Source organism: Rhinopithecus roxellana, chromosome 4 (assembly GCF_007565055.1).
Source record: "Rhinopithecus roxellana isolate Shanxi Qingling chromosome 4, ASM756505v1, whole genome shotgun sequence".
Classification (NCBI taxonomy): domain Eukaryota; kingdom Metazoa; phylum Chordata; class Mammalia; order Primates; family Cercopithecidae; genus Rhinopithecus; species Rhinopithecus roxellana.
Genome location: NC_044552.1, coordinates 19,833,642 through 19,861,330, shown reverse-complemented (window position 1 = coordinate 19,861,330; position 27,689 = coordinate 19,833,642). Strand labels below are relative to the sequence as shown.

The following is a 27,689-nucleotide window of genomic DNA, read 5'->3' as shown; positions in this document are numbered from 1 at the left end:
GCTGAGCAACATTTGACAAATAACACAAGTAGGGTTGGATGCAGAGCAGAGCAAAGGCCCCGCTCCACACGGAAACTTTCTGTATTGCTCTTCAGGAGATTGAAGGGGGAAGACGACAGCTAGAACCGAGGCTTCAGCAAGCTCAGGTGCGTACCTGCCCGAGAGCTAGCAGCAGCCATTTCTCAGGTATACTTACACAATGGTTTTTCCAATGTGCATGAATGATTTCTCCACAAATTCCCGGACACTATGGACCTCCCCAGTAGCTATGACGAAGTCCTCCGGCTCATCATTCTGCAACATCAACCACATAGCCTAGAGGGAAAGAGAGGCGAGTTCATTTTGGAGTCACACTGAGTGGCCACACGGTTTTCCAGCGCACATAATCAGATAAGGACATGGACCGCTGGAACATGAGCATGAATTTCATACCATATTCTAACCACAACAGCAATGGCTCCCAACTTTTACTGAGCATCAGAATAATATGAGGAACATCGTGGTGTGGATGCCAGGGCTGCAGCCACAGCAGGGTGGGCTCAGAGGCCTGGAGATTGTTTCTCAGAATCTTTAGCCTTAACATCACAGGTGATTCTCATGTTGCAGGTCCTCAGACCACAACGTAGAGGAATGTGATGTGAAGCAGTGTCTATAGCAAATAACCTTTTTATAGTATCATTTACAAAAAGAACAGTTCTTGTTTTTTTTTTTGTTTGAGACGGAGTCTCCCTCTGTTGTCCAAGCTGGAGTGCAGTGGTGCCATCTCAGCTCACTGCAAGCTCCGCCTTCCGGGTTCACGCCATTCTCCTGCTTCAGCCTCCTGAGTAGCTGGGACTACAGGCACCTACCACCACACCCAGGTAATTTTTTGTATTTTTAGTAAATATGGTGTTTCACTGTGTTAGCCAGGAGGGTCTCGATCTCCTGACCTTGTGATCCGTCCGCCTCGGCCTCCCAAAGTGCTGGGATTACAGGCATGAGCCACCGCACCTGGCCAAAAGGAACAGTTCTAAAAGCACGAATTTTTCTTCATATCATAGATAGCAGGCAAGGAGAAAACCATTTAAAGATAGATGTTTGTCTCCAAAGGTAGAACCTAATTTTTGAATAATAAAGTTGAGAATGTACTAGTCACAAAACAAAATAAGTACAAATCATTAATGGAAAAACAACCACGTAATGGAGAGTACTACTGTCATAAAAAAGTTGTCTGAGAGGCAATGAAAACATTTATGCCAGAGTTAATGGGTTCATAAGGCAGCATTTCAAGGCCAGGTGCTCAACTTCCACATCAAAATGGATGTCTATACAGGTACACTTTCTCAGCAGGAGCCAGGAGTCTGGTGGGTGAAATGCCCCTGCATATCCAAGATACAGACTGGTGGCACCAGCACAGCCCGGCTCCCCTTGGTTAGCTTTTATCAACAGCAGATAGACCCGGAGATCCTGTACCTCGCAATTACACCTTAAAGATTTTTTTTTAAACACAGATAGAAGATGCAGTTTAAAAAAAAATTAAGCGTAGCAGGAATCCAACAGGAATACGTCTCTTCAAAAAAGGTTGAAACAAAAAAGAAAAAAAAATCGGTCTCTATTTTTTCATCACTTCCACCCAATTCTCAAAATAAAATAGGTAAAAACAATAAGGACTTAATTATAACACAGCTTCCAATGATACATGCATTGAACTCTTGTTCTAGCATTTAAACAAAACTGCTTTGGTTTGTGTCTCCCTAAGATGTTTCTTGATAAGCTGAAAACAAGAAGTTGCTAAAATCAATGAGCCAGCCTATTTTCTCTTAGAAAATGCCACCAAAAAAGTTTAATTTCCTTTTTATTCATTTGAATTTGTGGAAACCTTCTAAAAAATAAAACTTAAAATAATTTCTCCTTTACCTGAAGTTATTTCCTGTGTATGTTTTTGTATTTGTGGTCTATTACAAGATTGTTTTAAATCATATGGAAGACAAGATTTTGGGCTATTTTACATGCCTTGGAGATGTGGCATGCTGGTTGGGACAATGGTAATGGTTTCAAGTCAGTGATATTCTATAAAGTAATTGACAGATGAAATTATCTTGGCAAGAAGACATTTTTGTTCACATTAATGAAATACCTGCAATTTCATTTTGCCTTAAGAAATCATGGTTGGTGAACTGAGCCACAACACTTTTTAAATGTTATACTACCACCACCACTACTACTAATAAAGCATGAGCTTTTAAAAGGCATGAAATACAAGTTGTTCACTGTTTTGGGATAGTCCATGCAAGCAGATGGAGTCTACAAATGGCTTGGTAGCTCCCTGAACGCTGTTAAACACTGGGGGCTGAGGAGAGCAATGGGATCTGAAATGCAGCCCAGGCGCAGCACTGTCTGTCAAGAAGTTCCCCAAGGTGTCTTTTTGAAAGGGGCACCAAGGCCTGTGTGCATGAGCAGAGGCCTAGTGAGCAGCTGCTCCTCGTAGGCCTGTGCCTGCAAGCGAAATTCCCGCGGCCTGGAACGCCCTGTCTCCTCATCTGTCTGGGAATGCCGACCGCTCTCTAGGTCCTGGACCAGGGTCCCAAGTCTGGCCATTGGCATGAATTCCAGTGCACACAGTATGGTGGCTTCCCTGGGATCGGGCCTGCACTTTGGCCCCCTTCCCAACTAAGCTGCGCCTCCCACTTCACCCAAGTGGGCGCGCGAGCGTACCCGTGGACACACACAGGCACACATGCACACACAACACACAGAAACTTATTTTGACTTTTGCCAAAATACCTTCAGAATTTTTAGGAAAAATTAAATTATGCTTATGGCTAGAATTTCTATCTGAACATTCTTCTGCTGGATTAGACATAAGGGGGTAAATACACTTAAATGTGTTTGACTCAAATTTCCATTCTAAAAATAACATTTCAAATAGGTCTTTCAGGACCACTCAGCTTATTTTATTTCTTTAGAAACAGTTCGCTGTGTTAGAATGGTCTCAAAAAAGTCCTATTTTTAGTCATGTGAAAGAAGGCAAGGGCTTGCTGAAAATGTAAGGAGAAAATATGACTGTTGGTTAATGGTGGATCACTTTAAACACCGGCCCGGGTCCCCTGGTGCTTGTTTTGTTCCCGGCAGGAATCAGGGGATCAGTCAGGGCCTCTCCTTTTACTAGAGCGAGAGCCAAGAATCTGCTCTTTTCTTCTCCATCAGACTATCTGTGGCCTTTGACCTATCAATTTCTAGGCATTTCCTCTAAAGTTCATATTGTACCAGACTCCAGTCTGGGAATGAGAAGAGAAAGGATATACAACTCCAGATTTATTTGTTATTACTGAATAGTTTACTGGTTTCAACAGAGGGATAGGGCTTTGTTTAAATTTCCACTGAGCATAATTAATGGTTATTGACTGGTAAATGAAGAACAGGTGACACTCGGATTAGAAGATAAATGATCCTGTGTTCTGGTGTGATAATGGGTTAGTAATTCACCACAAAGCCGAGGCTGAGTGCGTCCCGTTGTAATGCTAGACCATGTCCAGGAGACAAAGGCCCCTGTGTGAGAAGGATGCAGCCATCCGCCTCCTTATACAGCTGCACACGTTGATGTGCTCCATTTATTCTCTGATGGATGGCACAACTGAGGCAAAAGTTCACCCGTTCTCACCTTCCTGTTCATATGCTGGACCACATGACCCATGACATGGCCAGGCCACACTCTGTGAGCAAATCGCCACCCAGCTTTGGCTTCTGACTAGAGAAACAGCGTTGAGGTTATATGGTTTAGAGGTCAGTCTTCTCTCTTTGTCTCTCAAGGAATGAAGAAGGAAAAAGACAGTCTGCCTGCATTCCTCTGGTGTCCTTTGAGGATGTGACTGACTTGTCCACTTCCTCAAACACTTATTTACTTTCAGTCCTGACCTGATTACCAGTGCACATGAAAAAAGTCTCCTGTTTTTTAATCCATCTCACGGAGAGGAAAGCAAATCAGTTAAGGAATGTGCCAGGGCTTCAGATTCTTTAACATAAAAATGTCCCTTAATTGCCAAAAAAACAGTGCAGTTTTCAAATCATGTCTTGCATTCACTTTGCTTTTAAGCAAATGAAGTTTAAGGGAAATCTGACTCCATACCACTGACTTTTGATGGCCAAGTCAAGACGGGTATAAATATTACTTAAATTTGGACATGTACTATTTTGTTAACTATATAATCTATCTGTTCTACAAATCCAATTTGGAGAGGTCAAAATAAAACTTTAATTTTATTTATTTATTTATTTAGACAGAATCTCGCTCTGTCGCCTAGGCAGGAATGCAGTGGCACAATTTCAGCTCACTGCAACCTCCACCTCCAGGGTTCAAGCAGCTCTCCTGCTTCAGACTCCCGAGTAGCTGGGATTACAGGTGCGCACCACCACACCCGGCTAATTTTTGTATTTTTAGTAGAGACGGGGTTTCACCATGTTGGTCAGGCTGGTCTTGAACTCCTGACCTTGTGATCTGCCAGCCTCGGCCTCCCAAAGTGCTGGGATTACAGGAGTGAACCACCGCTCCCTGCCTATAAAACTTTAATTTTAAAATGTCAAATAAAAATACCCCTCTCTCCCAGTATCCCATTTGGTAATTTGAGGGGTGGATGCGGAAGTGGTTTGGGAGGCTCAGGAAGGCCGCTCGTCTCGGGAAGCTGCCAGCTCCAGTGGCTGTTCAGAGCTGGACCAATGAAGGAGAACACTCAAAGTGCGTCACCACAGCCGACTGACTACACCTGATTCCATGCATGCCTTCTGTTGTGGGATGTGTGTTTGTCTTAAAAATTTGGATTCTACAACTGCTTCCACCTCAACGTTAACCTCCAGTTCAGTATCCAAGACACAAATACTTATTAACTGAGCTGGCATCCATGAATAACAAGATTTGTTAATGAAGGTTATGTTTAACTATGTCTATGTGACTGATGCTTTTTCACCCTGGTGCTTTTGTGCTTTACGTGCTACCGTCACAAAAATCTTAAAACCACCCACACACACAGACACACACACACGCACGCACACAGACACACACAATTATGTATGTATACGCATTTCAGGAGAGAATATGTATGAAATAACTCTAATAAAAATCATGGAAATTTGAACAAATGGAAATTAAATTTCCAGAGAAAGGATGCCCAGTGTGAACCCATTCATATGCATTTCATCTCTAAACATTTAGTAGCTGTTTTCATGATGGCAGCCTGGTATTTAGTTTGAGTCAGGACCTCCAGTAGTTTTGTGGTCAGACGGGCCTTATTCTTTGTGGAATCCACATCGGTAGGTCTTAGGTCTTTGGGTTAGTTTTAATTAATAAAACTATACTAATAAAAACAAACAGTGTAAAACCAAAGTCTGGCCTCATGGCTATCTCTATGTCTATTTTCTTCCTGGGCCAAAACGCTGTGTCACATGGATTCCTTAGATTAAGGGACTTCTAGACATTTTAAAGACATGATGTTACTGAACAGAAAAAAAAAAAAGATAATAAATTAATAAAAGGACCAAAAATAAAAGAACACAACCCAGAAAGCCATATAGCTCTTGCTTTTTTCTTTGCTAACATATCATTCTATATTGACACCATATGTACTGAAAGAAAGAGGCAATGTCAGACTTCGTTTTGCCCTCTATCTTTTAACGCTAGCCAGGAATACACAGCTACAAACTTCATGTTGGGGTTAATGTTTCTCTTCCCTAGAAACAATATAAAATTGAACAGCTCCTAGTCTTGTGTTTATCATTCTGAATCAGTTTTCTAGGATATTATCTGTTCTTTCAATTTGCAGATTCTAGTTATATATTTATTTCTTCTATTTATCTTTGAATATATCTTATCTCTTCTATTCCATTTCATTTTCATGTACACCAATTATGCATATGTTATATCTCTTTCGTTCTATCTTTTACATCCATCACCTCCGAGCTAATGATGTTTGCGTTTCGTTTCATATTCATTTATATGATTTCCTCCGGCCTGCTCACCTGATTGTTTTTGTAAAATTTACTTTATATTTTGTTGCTAATATGGTTTCAATTTCTGTAAGGGTTTTTTTCTCTTTCATACTTTTCCTGTTTACTACCAGCTTGCTTTTTATCTTTCTGTGACTTTATTTAAGCTAGGAGACAGATAACTTTTTTCTTACAAAGCCAGATAGTACGTATTTTAGGTTTGTGAACCATATTGTCTCTGTTTCTCTGCTGTTGTAGCACAAAACAGCAACGGACAAAATGGAATCAAGTGGGTATAACTGTGTTCCAATAAAACAGTTACAAGGCCCATGGACTATAATTTGCCCACCTTTGCTTTCAGCAAACTTAACAAAAACATGTTGCCTGTAATTTCTTTGACTCTACAGAGAACAACTACCCAAGCTCCAGCTGCTTATTTTTTTGAATGACACCCCTTATGATATGCACCATGCATCTGTTTTGCTTATGTTCCTTTTCTTCTTCTTGCAATCCTTTCCCCACTCACACTCAAGCGTAGATTCTGGGGTAGTGCCTTTCTACTTATTATACTTGAACAAGGCTGGCTGTTTGCTGAAGAATCTTGGGAGGGGGAACACGAAAGTACACTGAGGACAGCCTGCAGCTTTAATTCAGGCTTCTCTCAAAGCTCTCCCACCAACTTCATTGCATGCTTTGCCCCAGGACATGGCTGCCACAATTTCTCAAGATTTTGCTGGTTAGTGTGATTAGTGGAAAGGAGCACATGAATTGTAGGGCTGCCCTAGTGCTATCTGGCGATGTTTGCTTTCACTCTGCCTTCACCCCAGATCACAATCTGCAGTGTTCCTTGGCTAGGAGGCTAGAAGGCTATGCCAGTGACAATAAAATTGGCTTCTGGCTAGATGTGGTGGCTCACACCTGCAATCTTAGCACTTTGGAAGGCTGAGGCAGGCAGATATCTTGAGGTGAGGAGTTTAAGACCAGCCTGGCCAACATGGCAAAACTCCATCTCTACTAAAAATACAAAACTTAGCTGGGCATGTTGGGAGGGGGGGCACCTGTAATCCCAGCCACCTCGGAGGCTGAGGCACAAGAATCACTTGAACCCCAGAGGCGGAGGTGGCAGTGAGCTGAGATCGTGCCACTGCACTCCAGCATGGGCGACAGAGACTTTATCTCAAAAAAAAAAAAAAAAAAATTAAACATTAAAAAACAGAAATTGTCTTTTCCTTCAGCGACACCTTCTTGCCATTGTGTAGTGTACAAGTGGGTATCTATGAGGATATTTTCCACTTCTTTCTAATAGGTAATATTATTTTATGGGTTTTTTAGGACTGAAATTATTTTGCGCAGAATTCATAGCCTGTGTGTATAGTTCCTAACATCTGCTCTAAATTTTCTTCAAATTTCATGGTATCTGTCTCAAATACTTTTTCATTTCTTTGTAGACAGGGTCTTACTCTGTCACCTAGGCTGTAGTGCCGTGGCATGATCGTAGCTTACTGCAGCCGCGAACTCCTGGACTCAAGTGATCCTCCAGCTTCAGCCTTCCAAGTAGCTGGGACTACAGGCATGCAACACCACACTTGGCTAATGTTTTTTATTTTTAATATACAAAAATAGTAAAAATGTATGTATGGGCTACATTGCTCCTGGCCTCAAGAAATCTTCCTGTCTTGGCCTCGCAAAGTGCTGGGACTAAAGGAGTGAGCTACCAGCCTCAACTTATTAATACCTCATATTTCAAGTTGTGTCCGATTTCATTGTTATAATGAAGAAGAAGTTTTCTCTTAGCTTTATTTTATTATTTTTCTTGATTTCAGAGGGTTTCAAAAAAAGGAGTGCTGAATGAAAATGCCCTTATATTCAGTCATTTAAAAATGTATTTCTTGAAGATGGCTGAATAGGAACAGCTCCGGTCTGGAGTTTCCAGCAAGATCAACGCAGAAAGCGGGTGATTTCTGCATTTCCAACTGAGGTACCTGGCTCTTCTCACTGGGACTGGTTAGACAGTGGCTGCAGCCCACAGAGGGTGAGCCGAAGCAGGGTAGGGTGTTCTCTCATCTGGGAAGCACAAGGGGTTGGGGAACTCCATCTCCTAGCCAAGGGGAACTTTGAGGGATTGTGCCACGGGGAACAGTGGATTCTGGCCCAGATACTACGCTTTTCCCATGGTCTTTGCAACCCACGGACCAGGAGATTCCTTTGGGTGCCTATACCACCAGGGCCCTGGGTTTCAAGCAAAAAACTGGGCAGACACTGAGCTAGCTGCAGGAGTTTTTTTTTTCATACCCTAGTGGCACCTGGAACACCAGTGGGAAAGCACCATTCACTCCCCTGGAAAGAGGGCTGAAGCCAGGGAGCCAAGTGGTCTAGCTCAGCGGATCCCACCCCCACAGTGCCCAGCAAGCTAAGATCCACTGGCTCGAAATTCTGGCTGCCAGCACAGCAGTAGGAACTCGACCTGGGACACCGGACCTTGGTAGGGGAAGGGGCACTGCCATGACTGAGGCTTGAGTAGGCGGTTTTCCCCTCACCGTGTAAACAAAGCCACCAGGAAGTCTGAATGGGGCGGAGCCCACCACAGCCTGGCATAGCTGCTGCGGCCAGACTGCCTCACTAGATCCCTCCTCTCTGGGCAGAGCATTTCTGAAAGAAAGGCAGCAACCCTAGTCACGAGCTTATAGATAAAACTCCCATCTCCCTGGGACAGAGCACCTGGGGAAAGGGGAGGCTGTGGGCGCAGCTTCAGTAGACTTAAAACGTTCCTGCCTGCTGGCTCTGAAGAGAGCAGTGGATCTGCCAGCACAACGCTCGAGCTCTGCTAAGGGACAGACTGCCTCCTCAAGTGGGTCCCTGACCCCTGTGCCTCCTGACTGGGAGACACCTCCCAGCAGGAGTGGACAGACACCTCACACAGGAGAGCTCTGGCTGGCATCTGGCTGGTGCCCCTCTGGGACGAAGCTCCCAGAGGAAAGAACAGGCAGCAATCTTTGCTGTTCTGCAGCCTCCGCTGGTGATACCAAAACAAACAGGGTCTGGAGTGGACCTCCAGCAAACTCCAGCAGACCTGCAGCAGAGGGGCCTGTTTTTTCATTTGTTTGTTTATTTGAGATGGAGTCTTGCCCTGTTGCCAGGATGGAGTGCAGTGGCGCGATCTCAGCTCACTATAACCTCTGCCTCCCAGGTTCAAGCGATTCTCCTGCCTCAGACTCCCGAGTAGTTGGGATTAAGGTGCATGCCATCACACACAGCTAATTTTTGTATTTTTAGTAGAGGTGGGGTTTCACTATATTGGCCAGGATGGTCTTGATCTCCTAACTTCATGATCCACCTGCCTTGGCCTCCCAAAGTGTTGGGATTATAGGCGTGACCACCCACGCCCAGTCGGGACTGACTGTTAGAAGGAAAACTAACAGAAAGGAGTAGCATCAACATCAACAAAAAGGATGTCCACACAAAAACTCCACCCAAAGGTCACCAACATCAAAGATCAAAGATAGATAGATAACTCCATGAAGACGAAGAAAAACCAGTGCAAAAAGGCTGAAAAATTCCAAAAACCAGAATGCCTCTTCTCCTCCAAAGGATCACAACTCCTCGCCAGCAAGGGAACAAAACTGGATGGAGAATGAGTTTGACAAATTGACAGAAGTAGGTTTCAGAAGGCAGGTCATAAGCTCTTCCGAGCTAAAGGAGCATGCTCTAACCCAATGCAAGGAAGCTAAGAACCTTGAGAAAATGTTAGATGAACTGCTAACTGGAATATCCAGTTTAGAGAAGAACATAAATGACCTGATGGAGCTGAAAAACACAGCACGAGAACTTTGTGAATCATATGCAAGTATCAATAGCCGAATCAATCAAGTGGAAGAAAGAATATAAGAGACTGAAGATCAACTTAATGAAATAAAAGCGTGAAGACAAGATTAGAGAAAAAGAATGAAAAGGAACGAACAAAGCCTTCAAGAAATACGGGACTATGTGAAAAGACCAAACCTAACTTTGATTGGTGTACCTGAAAGTGACAGGGAGAATGGAACCAAGTTGGAAAACACTCTTCAGGATATTATCCAGGAGAACTTCCCCAATCTAGCAAGACAGGCAAACATTCAAATTCAGGAAATAAAGAGACCACCACAAAGATTCTCCTCAAGAAGAGCAAACCCAAGACACATAATTGTCAGATTCACCAAGGTTGAAATGAAGGAAAGAATGTTAAGGGCAGCCAGAGAGAAAGGTCAGGTTACCCACAAAGGGAAGCCCATCAGACTACCAGCGGATCTCTCGGCAGAAACCCTACAAGCCAGAAGAGAGTGGGAGAGATTCAACATTCTTAAAGAAAAGAATTTTCAACTCAGAATTTCTTATCCAGCCAAACTAAGCTTCAAAAGTGAAGGAGAAATAAAATCCTTTCCAGACAAGCAAACGCTGAGAGATTTTGTCACCACCCGGCCTGCCCTACAAGAGCTCCTGAAGGAAGCACTAAATATAGAAAGGAAAAACTGGTACCATCCACTGCAAAAACATGCCAAATTGTAAAGACCGTCAACATTGTGAAGAAACTGCATCAACGAATGGCCAAAATAACCAGCTAGCATCACAATTACAGGATTAAATTTACACATAACAATAGTAACCTTAAATGTAAATGGGCTTAATGCCCCAATTAAAACTCACAGACTGGCAAATTGGATAAAGAGTCAGACCCATAGGTGTGCTGTATTCAGGAGACCCATCTCATGTGCAAAGACACACATGGGCTCAAAATAAAGGGATGGAGGAAGATTGATGAAGCCAATGGAAAGCAAAAAAGAAAAAAAACAACCAGGGATTGCAACCCTAGTCTCTGATAAAAAAGATTTTAAACCAATGAAGATCAAAAGAGACAAAGAAGGCCATTACATAATGGTAAAGGGATCAATTCAACAGGAAGAGCTGACTGTCCTAAATCTATATGCACCCAATACAGGAGCACCCAGATTCATAAAGCAAGTTCTTAGAGACCTACAAAGAGACTTAGACTCCCACACAATAATAGTGGGAGACTTAACACCCCACTGTCAATATTAGATCATTGAGACAGAAAATTTACAAGGATATTTAGGACTTGAACTTAGCTCTGGACCAAGCAGATCTAATAGACAGCTACAGAACTCTCCACCGCAAATCAAGAGAATATAATTTATTCTCAGGACCACACTGCACTTATTCTAAAACTGACCACATAATTGGAAGTAAACACTCCTCAGCAAATGCAAAAGAATGGAAATATAACAAACAGTCTCTTAGACCACAGTGCAATCAAATTAGAACTCAGGATTAAGAAACCCACTCAAAACTGCATAAATACATGGAAACTGAACAACCTGCTCCTGAATGACTACTGGGTAAATAACAAAATTAGGGCAGAACTCAGTAAGTTATTTGAAACCAATAAGAACAAGGATACAACGTACTAGAATCTCTGGGACACAGCTAAAGCAGTGTTTAGAGGGCAATTTATAGCACTAAATGCCCACAGGAGAAAGCAGAAAAGATCTAAAATCAACACCCTAACATCACAATTAAAAGCACTAGAGAAGTAAGAGCAAACAAATTCAAAGGCTAGCAGAAGACAAGAACTAACTAAGATTAGAGCAGAACTGAAGGAGATTAGAGACATGGAAAAACCTTCAAAAAATCAATGAATGTAGGAGCTGGTTTTTTGAAAAGATTAACAAAATAAGTAGACTGCTAGTCAGAATAATAAAGAAGGAAACAGAGAAGAATCAAATAGACACAAAATAAAATGATAAAGCAGACATCACCACTGATCCCACAGAAATACAAACTACCATCAGAGAATACTATAAACACCTCTATGCAAATAAACTAGAAAATCTAGAAGAAATGGAAAAATTCCTGGACACATACACCCTCCCAAGACTAAACCAGGAAGAAGTCAAATCCCTGAACAGAGCAATAACAAGTTCTGAAATTGAGGCAGTAATTAATAGCCTACCAACCAAAAAAAGCCCAGGACCAGATGGATTCATAGCTGAATTCTACTAGAGGTATAAAGAGGAGCTGGTACCATTCTTCCGAAACAATTTCAAGCAACAGAAAAAGAGGGAATCCTCCCTAACTCATTTTATGAGGCCAGCATCATCCTGATACCAAAACTTGGCTGAGACACAACACGAAAAGAAAATTTTAGGCCAATATCCCTGATGAACATCAATGTGAAAATCCTCAATAAAATCCGGACAAACCAAATCCAGTAGCACATCAAAAAGCTTATCCACCACGATCAAGTCAGCTTCATCCCTGGGATGCAAGGCTGGTTCAACATACAGAAGTCAATAAACGTAATCCATCACATAAACAGAACCAACGACAAGACCCACATGATTATCTCAATAGATGCAGAAAGGGCCTTCGATAAAAATCAACACCCCGGCCGGGCGCGGTGGCTCAAGCCTGTAATCCCAGCACTCTGGGAGGCCGAGACGGGCGGATCACGAGGTCAGGAGATCGAGACCATCCTGGCTAACATGGTGAAACCCCGTCTCTTCTAAAAATACAAAAAACTAGCCGGGCGAGGTGGCGGGCGCCTGTAGTCCCAGCTACTCAGGAGGCTGAGGCAGGAGAATGGCGTGAACCCGGGAGGCGGAGCTTGCAGTGAGCCGAGATTGCACCACTGCACTCCAGTCTGGGCGACAGAGCGAGACTCCGCCTCAAAAAAAAAAAAAAGAAAAAAATCAACACCCCTTCATGCTAAAAACTCTCAATAGACTAGGTGCTGACTGAACGTATCTCAAAATAATAACAGCCATTTATGACAAACCCAGAGCCAATACCATACTGAATGAGCAAAAGCTGGAAGCATTCCCTTTGAAAACTGGCACAAGACAAGGATGCCCTCTCTCACCACTTCTATTCAACATAATGTTGGAAGCTCTGGCCAGGGCAATCAGGCAAGAGAAAGAAATAAAGAGTATTCGAACAGGAAGAGAGTAAGTCAAATTGTCTCTGTTTGCAGATGACATGATTGTATATTTAGAAAACCCCATTGTCTCAGCCCAAAATCTCCTTAAGCTGATAAGCAACTTTGCAAAGTCTCAGGATACAAAATCAATGTGCAAAAATCACAAGCATTCCTATACACCAATAATAGACAAACAGTCAAATCATAAGTGAACTCCCATTCACAATTGCTACTAAGAGAATAAAATACTTAGGAATACAACTTACAAGAGATGTGAGGGACCTCTTCAAGGAGAACTACAAACCACTGCTCAAGGAAATAAGAGAGGACACAAAGAAATGGAAAAACTTTCCATGATCATGGATAGGAAAAATCAATATCGTGAAAATGGACATACCGCCCAAGGTAACTTGTAGATTCAATGCTATCCTCATCAAGCTGCCATTGACTTTTCATAGAATTAGAAAAAACTACTTTAAATTTCATATGGAACCAAAAAAGAGCCCGTATAGCCAAGACAATCCTCAGCAAAAAGAACAAAGCTAGAGGCATCACATTACCTGACTTCAAACTAAACTGCAAGACTACCGTACCCAAAACAGCATGGTACTAGTACCAAAACAAATATATAGACCAATGGAACAGAACAGAGGTCTCAGAATTAACACCACACATCTATAGCTGTCTGATCTTTGACAATGACAAAAACAAGCAATGGGGAAAGGGTTCCCTATTCAATAAATGGTGTTGAAAAACTGGCTAGCCATACGCAGAAAACTGAAACTGGACCCCTTTCTTATGCCTTATACGAAAGTTAACTCAAGACGGATTAAAGACTTAAGTGAGCCCTAAAACAATAAAAAACGTAGAAGAAAACCTAGGCAATACCATTCAGGACATAGGCATGGGCAAAGACTTCATGACTAAAACACCAAAAACAACGGAAACAAAAGCCATAATTGACAAATGGGATCTCATTAAACTAAAGAGTTTCTGCACAGCAAAAGAAACTATCATCAGAGTAAACAGACAACCTACAGAATGGGAGAAAAATTTTGCAATCTATCCATCTGGCAAAGGGCTAATATCCAGAATCTATAAGGAACTTAAACAAATGTACAAGAAAACAACAACCCCATCAAAAACTGGGTGAAGGATATGAACAGACATTTCTCAAAAGAAGACATTTATGTGGCCAACAAACATATGAAAAAAACCTCATCATCACTGGTCTTTAGAGAAATGCAAATAAGAACCACAATGAGATACCATCTCACGCGAGTTATAATGATGATCATTAAAAAGTCAGGAAACAAAAGATGCTGGAGAGGATGTGGAGAAATAGGAACGCTTTTACACTGGTGGTGGGAGTGTAAATTAGTTCAACAATTGTGGAAGAGAGTGTGGCAATTCCTCAAAGATTTGGAACCAGAAATACCATTTGACCCAGCCATCCCATTACTGGGTACATACCCAAAGGATTATAAATCATCCTATTATAAAGACACATGACCATGAATGTTTATTACAGCACTATTCACAATAGCAAAGACTTGGAACCAACCCAAATGCCCATCGGTTATAGACTGCATAAAGAAAATGTGGCACATACACACCATGGAATACTATGCACCCATAAAAAAGGATGAGTTCATACCCTTTGCAGGAAAATGGATGAAGCTGGAAACCATCATTCTCAGCAAACTAACACAAGAATAGAAAACCAAACACCACATGTTCTTACTCATAAGTGGAAGCTGAACGATGAGAACACATGGACACAGGGAGGGGAACGTCACACACCGGGACCTGTCAGTGGGTGCGGGGCTAGGGGAGGGAGAGCATTAGGAGAAATACCTAATGTAGATGACGGGTTGCTGGGTGCAGCAAACCACCCTGGCACATGTATACCTATGAAACAAACCTGCACGTTCTGCACATGTATCCCAGAACTTAAAGGATAATTAAAAAAAAAAAAGTTATTTCTCCATATATCCATTTTTAAAGCATGACATCTGAAAAGAGAAGAACCAAACCTGTATAACTTGCTGGATACAGTGTGCAGCATCATACATTCTGAATGAGCACAGAAAGAATTACCATAAACACTATATACCCCAATTATGTGACCATGTAAATAATCTATGAAAGAACCTTAATGAAAAATACACATATAAATAAAGGCTGTTTCACTGTCTGCTGATGCTTAACAAGCCATCCCAAAGCTTCACGGCTGCAGCTTTTTGTTCTTTTTTTTTTTTTTTTTCTGAGATGGAGTTTCGCTTTTGTCTCCCTGGCTGGAGTACAATGGCGCGATCTCGGCTCACTGCAACCTCCGCCTCCTGGGTTCAAGCGATTCTCCTGCCTCAGCCTCCTGAGTAGCTGGAATTACAGGCACCCACCACCACGCCCAGCTAATTTTTGTATTTTTTTTTTTTTTTTTTTTTTTTTTTAGTGGAGAGAGGCTTTCACCATGTTGGTCAGGCTGGTCTTGAACTCCTGACGTCAGGTGATCTGCCTGACTCGGCCTCCCAAGGTGCTGGGATCATAGGCATGAGCCACCATGCCCGGCTGGCTACAGCCTTTTGATTGTTTGCGATTCAGTGTGCAGGAACTCAAGAGGGTTCAGAAGACACAGTTTCTCTCTGCTCCCGGTGGTGATGGCTACGGGGGTCTGACTGGGCCAGTGGGGCCAGGATGGCCTCCCTCACAGGTCTGGTGCTGGGTACTGGATGCACCCCAGTTCTCCTCCACGTGGTCATTCTCCAGCTAAGCGTTCTAAGATAAGCGTTCTGTCATTGTTCATTAGTCTAGTTGATGCTTCTTTACTTGGTGGCTGCTTCCAAGGTGGCAAAACAAAAGCCACAAAGCATCCTAAGGCCTTGGCCTGGAAGCTATCCAGTTCACTTCCTCCACACACACTGGCTACAGATCAGCCCAAATTCACACAAAGAGGAAACAGACTCTCCCCCTTATGGGAGGGGTGGTAGAGTCACACTGCAAAAGGGCATGCAGGATGGGAGGGGTTACTGTAGCCATCTTTAGAAAAAAATCTACCACAAAGAGCTATGATAACTGTGACATTAGGGCTGTGATAACTCTAATGTCAGCTGATTGTTTCAGTACAGTAATGAAGTTATTCTTCTTGTCTCTAATATAAACATTGCTTCAGCTTGCAGTTTTTATGTCAGCTCCATCTATCTTTAACATTGTGCAGCGATAGGTTTAAATGAGGGCAAAAATAACTCACAACACACACACCTGGGATATGGAAGCTCACTTTCAGGTCACCCTAATCTAACGAATGCTCTGACTGGCCCTAACACCACTACAGTCGCAACATACTTCCCAGAAGTGGTTGTTTCCTGGAGCGTGCCAAGCCACCTACTTCAGCCAGGTGTTTCCAATTATCTTCTATCACTCGGATACCTGGGTAAGCCATTCTAGAATTAGTTCCTGGTCCAGTAGGAACAACATAAGAGCTCTAGGCATGCAGGAGGAAGTTTCTCTACACTCATGACCAGCTGATCCTCCATCTTCATGCTCTTGGCTCCTGACTGTGCTACCTCAATCTATTCCTGGGAAGCCATTATGACCTTTCTATGACCTTATTCTTTAAGCTAGTCATCCTGACCACCTGATTCTGCCTCTTGGTCCAACTCTGACTTTGGGAATTTAACCCTGAACTGATTCTACGCCCACTAGAATACCTAGAATAGGTCCTAAGATCATCACAGGTCTCTTGGTTCAAGTGTTGACAATCACCGTTACCAGCAAATATCAACTTATGGACGTCATAGTGCGTGCATTAAGGTGGGTGTAGACAGGGCTTGAAGGATTAGTCTAAAACAGCACTGCCCAATAGAAATATAATGTGAGCCACACGCAATAATGAAATTTTCTATCAGTTGCATTGAAAAAGTAAAAAGAAAAGGTGAAGCTACTTTTGATGTTTTATTTAATCGAATACATTCAGTATGTTACCATTTCAATACAAAATATGATTGAGATATTTCACATTCCTTTTCTATGTACCAAGACTTTGAAGTCTAGCCTGTCTTTTGTCCTCACAGGGCATCTCAATTCAGAAGAGGCACAATTTGAGTGCTCAGCAGACACACAGGGCTGTGGCTACCACGCTGGGCTGTGTGGGGCTACAGAGCCAGCCTTATGTTCAAGAGGGAGAGTGAACCTTGCTATGTGACACCCTACCCTAATCCTGTTTGCTCATCCTGCTAAAACACTCTGCCGGGGCTTCTTGGAGAAGGCCTCTTATTTTCTTCATAGCACAACTGGAGGAATAATGGCCCCTCCTCCCTTCTTTGTCATTATCTCTACCTCCTGACTTCTTCAGTAGTGATTTCATCAGTGATGACAACTGGGAAAGAGTGAGTGTTTGAAAAGTAGTACAACTAGCTCCTGATGTACCGGCACTTGACATTTGCATGCCTGCCTGCCTCATCCATCCACAAATGGGCACTCATACCACACTCCCTCCCCAACTGGAACACCTGGGAGTAAACACCTGAGAAACCCTTTGGAGTCTGGTGAAATGTAGTGCTGAAGAGGGGGTAGGTGTTCTCAAACGTTAGTGTGCATGAGAATCATCTGCTAGGCTAGAAGTGTGCACTGCAATCCTCTGGAAGATTAGAACGCAGGCTGCTGGCCCCTTGAGCCCCGGAGATTCAGATTCCATAGGCCTGGGTGGAGCTGGAGAATGTGCAAGCTGAAGCAGGGGGCTGCTGATCTGGGAAGCACGCTGAGAAACTCTGTGGCTGGAGCTCAGGCTGGGAATCAGAAACCCGCATCTAAACTCCAGCCCCACTACTCACTGGGTGACTTCTGGATTACAGGCGTGGGGGCTCACGCCTGTAATCCCAGCACTTTGGGAAGCCGAGGCAGGTGGATCACCTGAGGTCAGGAGTTAGAGACCAGTCTTTTCTCAAATAATAAAAATAAATAATAATAATGCCTACCTCAGGGGCTGTTTTATTTATTTATTATTATTTTTGACCCGGAGTCTCACTGTGTCACCCAGGCTGGAGTGCAGTGGCATGATCTCAGCTCACTGCAACCTCTGCCTCCTGGGTTCAAGTGATTCTCAGGCCTCAGCCTCTAGAGTAGCTGGGACTACAGGTGTGCGCCACCACGCCCAGCTAATTTTTTCATCAGGATGATGACAGTGATGATTACACGTCTTGAGGTTACTGGTGCCTGGGAGAATGTGTAGTTCATCTCCACAATCAAACTCTTGCACCCATAAATAGCATGGGGAAGGAAGACTAACAGGGTGGAGTGAATTAAACCCTGATTATGTTAGTCAAAGCCACAGAATTTAATAGCTGGAAGGGGCCTTAGAGGTGTCCTCATTCAATTCGACAAATGTTAAAGATGAAGCAGCTGAAACTGGAGAGATTAAATGGTTCACCTGAAGTCATACACCTGCTAAGTGTTAGAGCTGGGGCTGGAACCTCAACTCCCTTTCCTGTATTCTTGCGACTGCATGATGCTCACGTGCATTTTTCTAATGGCTATGTCTAGAATACATTTTCTTGTTGATACTCTCTTCTACATGTCGGTTACAAATAGCTGTGTGGACTTTTGTGAACTAACCTGGGGACCTGACCAGGCAGGAAATGAATGTTTACATTGTGCCTGCTAGTTGCTGGGCACTGTGCTAGAGTCTGGGGATAGACCACGTAGGAAGAGACAAGGAAGACACTGTGCCTGGCCTATGTGCTTTCAACATTTATATGACTCTCAGGTATGGCTCCTTCCTAAAACTTTCCTCCTGACCAGACCGTCCCCACACACTGCTCTTGATGAAGGGGTGAGTCAAACCAGGTGTATTTAAACCAGGGGACCTGTCCCCGTGCCTACTGCGCCCCAGCCCCCCACCCCCCAATACCCTTCGGTCTCCATGGATGGAGAGCTAACATATTCTGGGCCAACGGGAGTGTCAAAGACATTTGTAGTACGAGACACAGAGGCAGAAACAGCGGGAAAGGGTTGAGCACCAAGTCGTGAGACTGTCACCAGGGGTGGAGCCAGCTGGAGCAACTGGGAGGCATGAAGGAGACCTGTGTGGGCAGCAGAGTGGGAAAGGGAGCCCATGAGGAGGGAGGGAGTGAAGGAGAGATGTGCAGACACAGAGGAAAGCAGATCCTCCTTTCCCATTCCTGTGAGGTGCCCTGAGGCTCCTTACAATAAATCCCATTTTCCATGAATTTCTTTGAGTTGGTTTCTGCTCCTTGAGCAAACAACTTTGGATAAAGAGCAAACAGGACTTCTGGACCACGAGTATATGGGACCAGTTGTGTATCAGCTCTGTATTCAGTGGTAGGAAGGGAGCTCCAGGGGGAATAAGTCACCACTTGTTGACCTCAGTATCCAGTGGGGAAGATGGCCTCTTGCCCAGCCAGCCACCAAAATGATGGGAGAGGAGCCAGTGTGAAAGGAGCTGTGGGAACACAGAGGACACAACCCAGTACACCAGAGGAGCAGGAGCACTCAGGGTCCTCGTGAGGGCATCATCAACCCATGGCCCCCGCAGTCCCCACCACCAAGGACTGCCCACCCCGAGTACCTCTGGAGATGGCAGGCTAGGACATGCACCATCTTTGTAACTGGGAACCTAGTGTCCCATGCAACTTGTTGGTTAAAACTCATTTCAAATGTGTTTCCCCAGTTTCTTCATTCACAAAAATCAAGATGTCAAGTTAAAAGTCACTCTTCCACTCAGTGCTCTGAAAAATACGCTGAATATAATTAGATTTAATCATTCTTCTTTTAATTTTTGTTTGCTAATCTAAGAATGTCCCACTATGAGGAGTATCTGAGTTTTGTTCTTTCGGGTGGTCAAATCGCTCTTACTAACTTGATCTCACCCGGGACTGGGATGCTCTGTTGTCATCATGATTTCCCAGATGCTGACTCTGCAATGTCCTGGATCAACACAGATGAAAAGGGAAGCCAGCTATATTTAAGAAAACAATGATTGTAACTGTAACATTTGAGTGTAGTGATACAGGAGGAAAGAAATTCTACTACATACATGCAAACAGTCACCTAGAGAGACCTCCCCTTCCATGGAAGGGCCTGTCCACACTACTAAAAATTAAACAAAAAAGCCCCCTGTGTTCTCCAAGATTCAGAACAAAAATCAAGAGTGCACCTTGAAGTTCAATTATTTTAAAAACACATTATAGATGATCAAGGGAGTTTTAAAAAAATTAAGTCTACTGAATTCTAGATGAAATCTGGAAAAACAAGTAGAAAAAGCCTACAATGAATTAACACTTTTAAAGTATTTAACTTACCGAGTATTTGAAAACTCTAAAATATCCAAAAAATGCTTTTAAAAATCTTTAGAGAAACTTAAATTATCAGACACTGAGAATGAACATTTATTTTTTGATGACTGAAATTCTCCATAGTCTGACAAGTTATCAACGACTGCTCAAGATTGTTAACAAGAAACTCTGTCTAATACTATACAGCACCATGAGTAATGTCATCTACGCCGGTGCTAAAGGTCAAGATCGGAGGAGCAAGCTTTTCTGTTAATATAACACAACATTTTTCACATTCATTTCATGTGAATGAACAATGTCTTCACTGTTTTCCTGAAGACTAATTTAATGTTGTATTTTTTTTGCTTGTGTCAATGAGTGTCAAAATATTGTTCTTTTAATACATGAAAGTATTTGCATAGGGCTTTATTACTGATCTTCAGATGTTAGCCAGAGGCAAAATAAAACAGAGACGCTCCAGTTGGGAAATCTCGCTCACAATGAAAAGCAAGAGTCCTTAACATATTCTGCTCTCCTGCCAAGTTTTCTTCCAAGTACACAGTGATTTATTTACTCCATAATTGGTGAAATTAAAAACAACACTAGAGACTAAAAAAACTATAGGAACCCCCTTCCCTAAAAATGAAAGAGAGTTTGCAAGGAGGAACACAAAACTCTAAGAGGAATACTAAGATGTAAGATCCCGACGTGAATTAAAGGACAATCTGATAAAAACCTGATTACAGAAAGAGCCGAGAAGCACAGTGTGTTTCCACAATGAAGTGAGAAACACAGAGGCAACTTTTATTAAGTTATGCCTTTCAGCATCATTTCATCATTAAATGCTCAATTGCTGACAACCGTCTGCGTTTATGAAGACAAATAAAGCCACCACATTTTCTGCCCGCACAAAGTTGAAGAGTCCATACCCAGGTATGGATGTGGTTTTCAGTTCTGTTTTTTCCCTCTCTAACACTAATTATCTTGCCATTTGGTACTGCCAAAAAAGACAAAATGCCCTTTCAGAGAAGCAGAGGCTCCTGCGGACGGGTTACTCACGACGAAACTTCAGGGCCGTACCCAGGTTGCGGTCAGGAGTGAGCAGTCCCAGAGCTGGCTGCCAGGCAGGCTGGTAAAGGCCATGCTCGCACGGCGAGCGACCCGACCAGACTTTCAAGTCAAGTGTTGGCTTGTAGACATGTAAGTTAATCAGCTATGAAATCACCACCACAATGTACTTATTGATCACACAGGGCTTATGATGAAACTCTTGGCCCAGGGAAGATTTGCGCTTCTTTCTTTCAGCCTCCAACCTTAAGAGAAAGAGCACTTTGAGGGCGGTGTTTATGAAAAGGCAGATGTTAACTTCATGATTTGAATCTTCCTTGGGAAGATGAGAAACACGCTGGGTCTTCAAAATAAAGCATACCAGGCCCAACACATTCACGTCCCTGTTCACTTTTTATAGAACTTGATATTTTCAGTGTCTTGTGGTTATTATTTAGACAAGAGCATTTAAAAGGTTTCAAACTGATACATTTTAAATGTGTTCCCCTAATTTCTTTGCTTCGAGATATCAGGGAATGCTGATCATTTTGTTTATAAATCAATAATGTCAAAGAACAGCAATTGAACATTTGCTCCAAAAATCAAAACTATGTTTTACAAAGCTGGTAGTTTCAGAGTGCCAGTGTATGTACAAGCAGAATATTTAGAATACTTTTACTGCTCTTGAAAAGGAGCTGGTAAATACATGTGGTAATTATACTTTCTGCTCAATCTTCAGTTCCCATTTCTACTAAATCCTTTCTAAGATTGCAAAGGGAAAGACATGTGGGTGAGGCTAACTGGTGCTGCAGACACGTTCGAAGATGCTGGCAGATGCGGGCCATGGGTCATCCAGAAACGCGACAAGAAACCAAAGTGTCTTTTCCCACTAGGTCAGCCCCATTGCTCTGAGCTGTCCTCCAAATGTGTATCTTCTTAACCAAAAATGAAGAAGAACAAATTCAGTTCCGACTTCAGTGAGAGGACTATGCAAATGGGCTGCAGTGACTTAGGTCTTTAAGGGAAGTATTCAGTAACTCAATTCTCCAAGGGGATGGAGATAAAACCCCAGTGTCTCCCCGAGAGTAAACCTACTGGCAAGTGATAAGTCCCCCACCTCCAGGGTGCTGCCCTTACTTTCTAGGGAGGCCGCAGACTGCAGGTGGACAGACATTAAAAACCACGGTCAGTGTGAGAGTGAACGCAATTGACGGTACGGCAGTTACACAACTGCTCTTTCCTTTTTTTCTTTTATTTCACATAGATTGCCCTGTGTGTGACTGACTCCAGAATAAACAGATTTTTAAAAAATCAAGCATTTCTAACAGTAAAATGGACTTCAGGTTTGCCCAGGGGGGACAATGGGACATCCCAGTCATCATGGTGGCATGAAATCTAGAAAGCAGAAGAACCAGTTTCTCCATTTGTACGAATCTGTCTCCCACTCAGTAGCTCAGTTGGAAACTTTGCTAGGAGCACTAGCGAAAGTAGTGAACATCTACTCCTAAGAGTGAAGAGTGGTCCCTGTCTCCACGCTGGGGGCACAGGTGTAGGGCTCCCTTGGAGGGAACAGTGCCATCTGCCAAACCTGCGATCCATGGGAGGTGAGGCACGCCCTCTTGGCAGGCACCCCTGCCAGTTTGGAGGGTGTGCGGGGGAAAGACAGCGCGGGCATCACAGACCTGCCTGCTACTTGTCCAGTACAGCTCCTCACAGCGCTACTGAGGCTGGGGGTTAGGAGTCAAGGAGTGAAGAAAAAAAAAGCTGTTTGTTTGAAATGATTGTGTTCCCAGCGGTAAAAACAGTGCTGGTAACTGAGAAGGCCTTTCTGTGATCACAAATGTACGTTCACACAAGATGGGAGGCAAGTATTTAAAGCTGGGAATGTGCTGTGAGGGTGAGTACTGAATCACGCACTCAAACCAAGGCCCTGTGTGGGATGCGAAAGCCGAGAGGTGCACAGAGGCAAGAGACGGAGGCTTTATGTGTTTCTTCATCTTTCCAAATGAATCATTTTTACAGGAAAATAGGCAACGATAAAGGACAGTCTTAATATTATGTAGTGAAAAGAACTCGGACGGAAGTCCTAAAACGCTGGGCCCTGTCTGGAATAGGCTTGTCACTTTAGACAACTTACTCATTTCACCCGTGATTTTCTTACACAGGTTATAGGGTTTGAAGTATCCCATCAGCTAATACGTTAAAAGCACTCTGTGATCTACAAAATGTTATTGCTATTCTAAATGACAATATTATTATAGAAAATCCCTGGGTTACTGTGTAAGAGATCATCAGTTCTCCACAACGATCGTCAAGATATGATGTGATAATTCCATGAGGCTGTTATCATACCAAACATAAAAACGCTGCATGTTTCAGAGCATGAATTCTTTTTGAAAGATGAGTTTTAGAACTGAATCTGGGGTTTCAACATTTCTGTTCTAAAGAATTTCTGATTCCCTGCCCAAAATCGTTTGGTTGTATTTAAGTTTTGAAAGAACATAAAAACCTGGCAATTCACATATGTCTTCACATGTGGGTTTTTGCAATTTCAAGAAAATAAATTTGTATTATATAGGTAGATATTTCAGAGGAGCTGTCTTTTTTTCTGAATAGTTAGCTTCATTAATTATTGTTAAATAGTGTTCCTTTAATTGTGTTGCTAAACCGTAAACAGCTGTTGGCACATTTTTTTTCCCCAGTGTGACTTCTCAATGAGGAAGAAACCTTAACTGACAGGAGTGATCAGAAGGTTTAAACAATTTAAATCTTTTAAAAAACAAAACTAAACCAAAAAGAAAAGAAATTTTACAACAGATCAGTTAACTGGAGATTGTGCTTTTTGGAACCGGATTCTAACTTAAGCATGATAGCAACTCTAATGCTATCTTTTATTCAACACCATTTTCCTAATTATCTTGGTCTAAATGTTTCCAAACTTTATTGTTTATTTTGGCATGAAGAGTTCCCAGGGCCACCGCCTCTTTTCCTAGAGCTGGGGATGGTGTTAACAAGAAGGTAAGATGGGAACACAACCCATTAACAGGCGTTGAGAAGGCTGTGGTCTGAAACACCCTCGAGCAGAAAGAAGGCGCAGGCAAGAGTGAGCCCAGGAAGACAGCAAGGCAGAGCCCCCACAAAAATATTCATCCGCATTGTTTCAGTGAAAATAATCAGAAGGATTTCCCTCAGGTTTCTTATAAACAACATTCATTTCATTGTCTAATTTTACAGATGGAGAAACTGAGACATGCTTGGAGGACTGACCTGCAACAGGGTCACGCGGCGGGTGAGCAGGAACAGAAGGCAAATTTCCTGGTCCTGGGGCCAGTTTTCCACCCAATCTACCCCGTCTAAATGAAACGGCAGAAGCTTAGTTTTGATAAGCAGTTCCATGAAAACATGTCCTGTGCCAGATTCTCTCTGGTGCCCGAGACACTCCCCAATGGAGGGTTAGGGCTCGGAGCCCTTTAACTCCTTCGGCACAGTAGAGAAAGGTTTAGGAAATAGCAGAACAAATGCAAAGGCCTTGAGAAGGTCCTTCCGAGACTCAGCCCAGGACTCTTCTCTCTGTCGTATCTTCAGCCCTAAAGCAAAGAGCTGAGGATGTAAGAAGGCTTTCACCTGGGTCCTTCGAAACAGGCCTAGTGCCTTCATTAACTCCTCTACTTCAGATATCAACCGCAAATGTCCTCTCTCGCAGTGGGCAGACTGGCTGCACTATACGAAAACGACACATGTGAAATGGAGGGTGGGCATGTGAAGTACAGGATGATTCGTATCTTCACAAAGGGATTCTCTGCCCATCTGTTTAAATGTAATGCTCTCAGTGCATCAAGATACCTGACTCCATGATTAATTTTTGTGTGTGACACAGAAGGAAGGAGAAGTTAGGTTATTTAAGCTGATGTGCATTGAGTCACAGGAAATTAGACAGGAGCAAAGATCACAGAACTTTTGAGATGGCAGGTTCATTTGGGCTTTAGGAAAAGAGTCCCATGAGCTGTTTCAGGTGCTGGGGAAAGGCTCTGCATTACAACCCACACCTTCCGTCTCCCAGGCCAGGTCTCTTTGGAGGCCACCGTGGAGAGAGAACAGCATCTTGAGAATCCTAATGTGAGCCAATGAAGAAATAAGTGTCATATTTATATATCTGCTATAACTATCTAATGAACAAAGTCGCTTACTTTGAAAAGTGATTTCTCTCTTGTGTATGGCCTGGGAAGAGAGTCTAAGGTGGGCCTCGCTACTCCAGTGTCTCCAGAGCCCAGGTAAGCTCACCGCAGGCAGCGTGCAGAGGCTCTCCCCTTCTAGAAGGCCCAGCGAGCGCCCCGTTTCCCACAGACTGTTCCCACCCGGGGATGTTGAACCAGTCTCACCAGATCTGCTTACACTGAGGAGCTGCACATCGAACATGCTAAAAACTGAGTTATGTTTTCAAAAAACCCAACAAACTCTAAAATGTTAACTGTGGGCTGAAACACCGACTGGACTAAACAAAGCCTGGCAATGGGCCAGATCTGGTCAGCTAGGTCTCCCAGCTCAGCAATCTGGTCTAAAGGAGCACCTGGTAAGGGCTGTTTATTTCCTGGTGAATCTGACTTCAGTGTAAAATCGAGCAGGGAATCCCAAACCTTCTTCTCATACCACTCCTGTAGGGCACACTGAATTTTATTCTGTTCAGTAGAAAATACAATGAACAAACTATAAAATGCAGCTCCTTAGATTTGTTTATAATACAGATTCAATATTTAATAATACTCTTGTTTTCCTAGTTTTCTGAAATTCTTCATATAGGAAATGTAAACCACAAAGGGAATATGATTTTAAAACCGGAAACATATTTTCCAACCCCCACCCCCCAAATTTCATTAAATGCATAAGAGAAAATATCCTTTGTAAAATACCTAATATAATTACAAAATAATTAGTCACAGAGGTCCTGTATAATAGAAACAACAACAACTCTTAAATTTCAGTCATCAAGAATCAAGGAACTCATTATTTAGGAAATAAAAATACCAGTTCACCTAAAGTAAATTTTGGGTTAAAAGGAAAAAAAGATAGCCAAGCAAAATCAAGTTATTACTTCAATCTTATGCCCTGTCCATCTTTTCATATGTACTTCAGATAAAAACAAGCAACAAAAGCAGAATGTGCTATTGGTGGCCCTCCCTTGAATTCTTCTCCAAGCTGCCACCACTCCCCAGTTCCCCAGACTGACCTCTGAGTCAAGCCAGATGGGACTGAGAGAGACGTTAAGCAAGTGCTGAAAAGGTGACTTGAGTCTCTGGCAGCCGAGTCTGGAGCGAGTTTCTCTGCAAATTCTCTGGGGGTTGTTGCTTTCCAATTTCTCAGGAATGTTTAATTCTCCTCATCCCTTCACTGAATCTCTCTCTGGAGAGGTCAGGGAAGCCTGTGACATCCCCGGAGGGCACTGCCTAACTACATTAGCATGAGACAACTTTGGACTCTCTCCCAAACATGAAAATACAAGGGAGAGAATTTCATTAAAAACAGAATACTAGGTGATCCAAGTTAATCCCGGCTCTAAGCTGCTGTAGAAATGCTCAGTGTTTATATTTTGACTCTCTTCTCTGTGACAGTTCACTGACTATACTGCCAGGTATGCTATACATACAACTTGCCCTCAGCTGACCAAACCTTAGTTTCATAATAAAGGTAAAAAGTGAGTCTGGTGGTGTTAAAATAGGTATTTAGCCTGTTTATATGTTACCATATGAAGCAGAAGATCCAGAGGTAAAAAATAAACATTTCAGTACTGAGGCCTTTAAATATCTTTAAATCAGGAAACAGGAAACCTTAATAGGTAACATGAGTCATTAACCATATGAATGTGTGTAAACAGGGGAATATCTAATGTCACTTCAGTAAAGCATGTCATAGAGACATGCTTTCTATTACATCTACAAATATTTGAAAGAATACATTGTAAATATTTAGAACGACAGTATAATTAATAGTATATGTTCAAAAAGTGCAAGGATGATTTCATCATTTGCTTCTGAAAGTTCAATGGGAAGAACAGCTCCAAAAAAGGGATCAATATTGCCAGCTACCAACAATATATGACAGATAAGATACTGAAGAATTCAAACTTGGGTACATGCCTTAGCACTCCTCTGCTTCAACCAAGGAAGTACTGTGTTTACTCATTCCTTCATGAATAAATGTTTCTCGTTCCAAAATCTGAACTTTTTGAGTGCTGACTTAACGTCCAAAGGACATGCTCATTGGAGCATTTCAGTTTTTGGATTTGGGACGTTTGACCAGTAAGAATAATGCAGATGCTCCAAAACCCAAAACATTTCTGTTCCCAAGCATTTCACATAAGAAATAATCTATATATTTTGCTTTGATTTAAAAATGTTTTTGTATCCTTTGAATATTCATAATTTGTAAAA

The 27,689-nt window shown here is 42.6% G+C and overlaps 1 protein-coding gene across 1 annotated transcript in view; it reads right to left on the bottom strand.

Annotated features, from left to right (window-relative positions):
* The window catches only part of GMDS (GDP-mannose 4,6-dehydratase), a 641,167-nt gene that overhangs the window by 128,367 nt on the left and 485,111 nt on the right, over window positions 1-27,689 (bottom strand). The window contains exon 8 of the mRNA XM_030928548.1: window positions 197-315. Within this exon, the coding sequence (XP_030784408.1) occupies window positions 197-315 (119 nt within the window). The remainder of the gene's footprint in view (window positions 1-196; window positions 316-27,689) is intronic.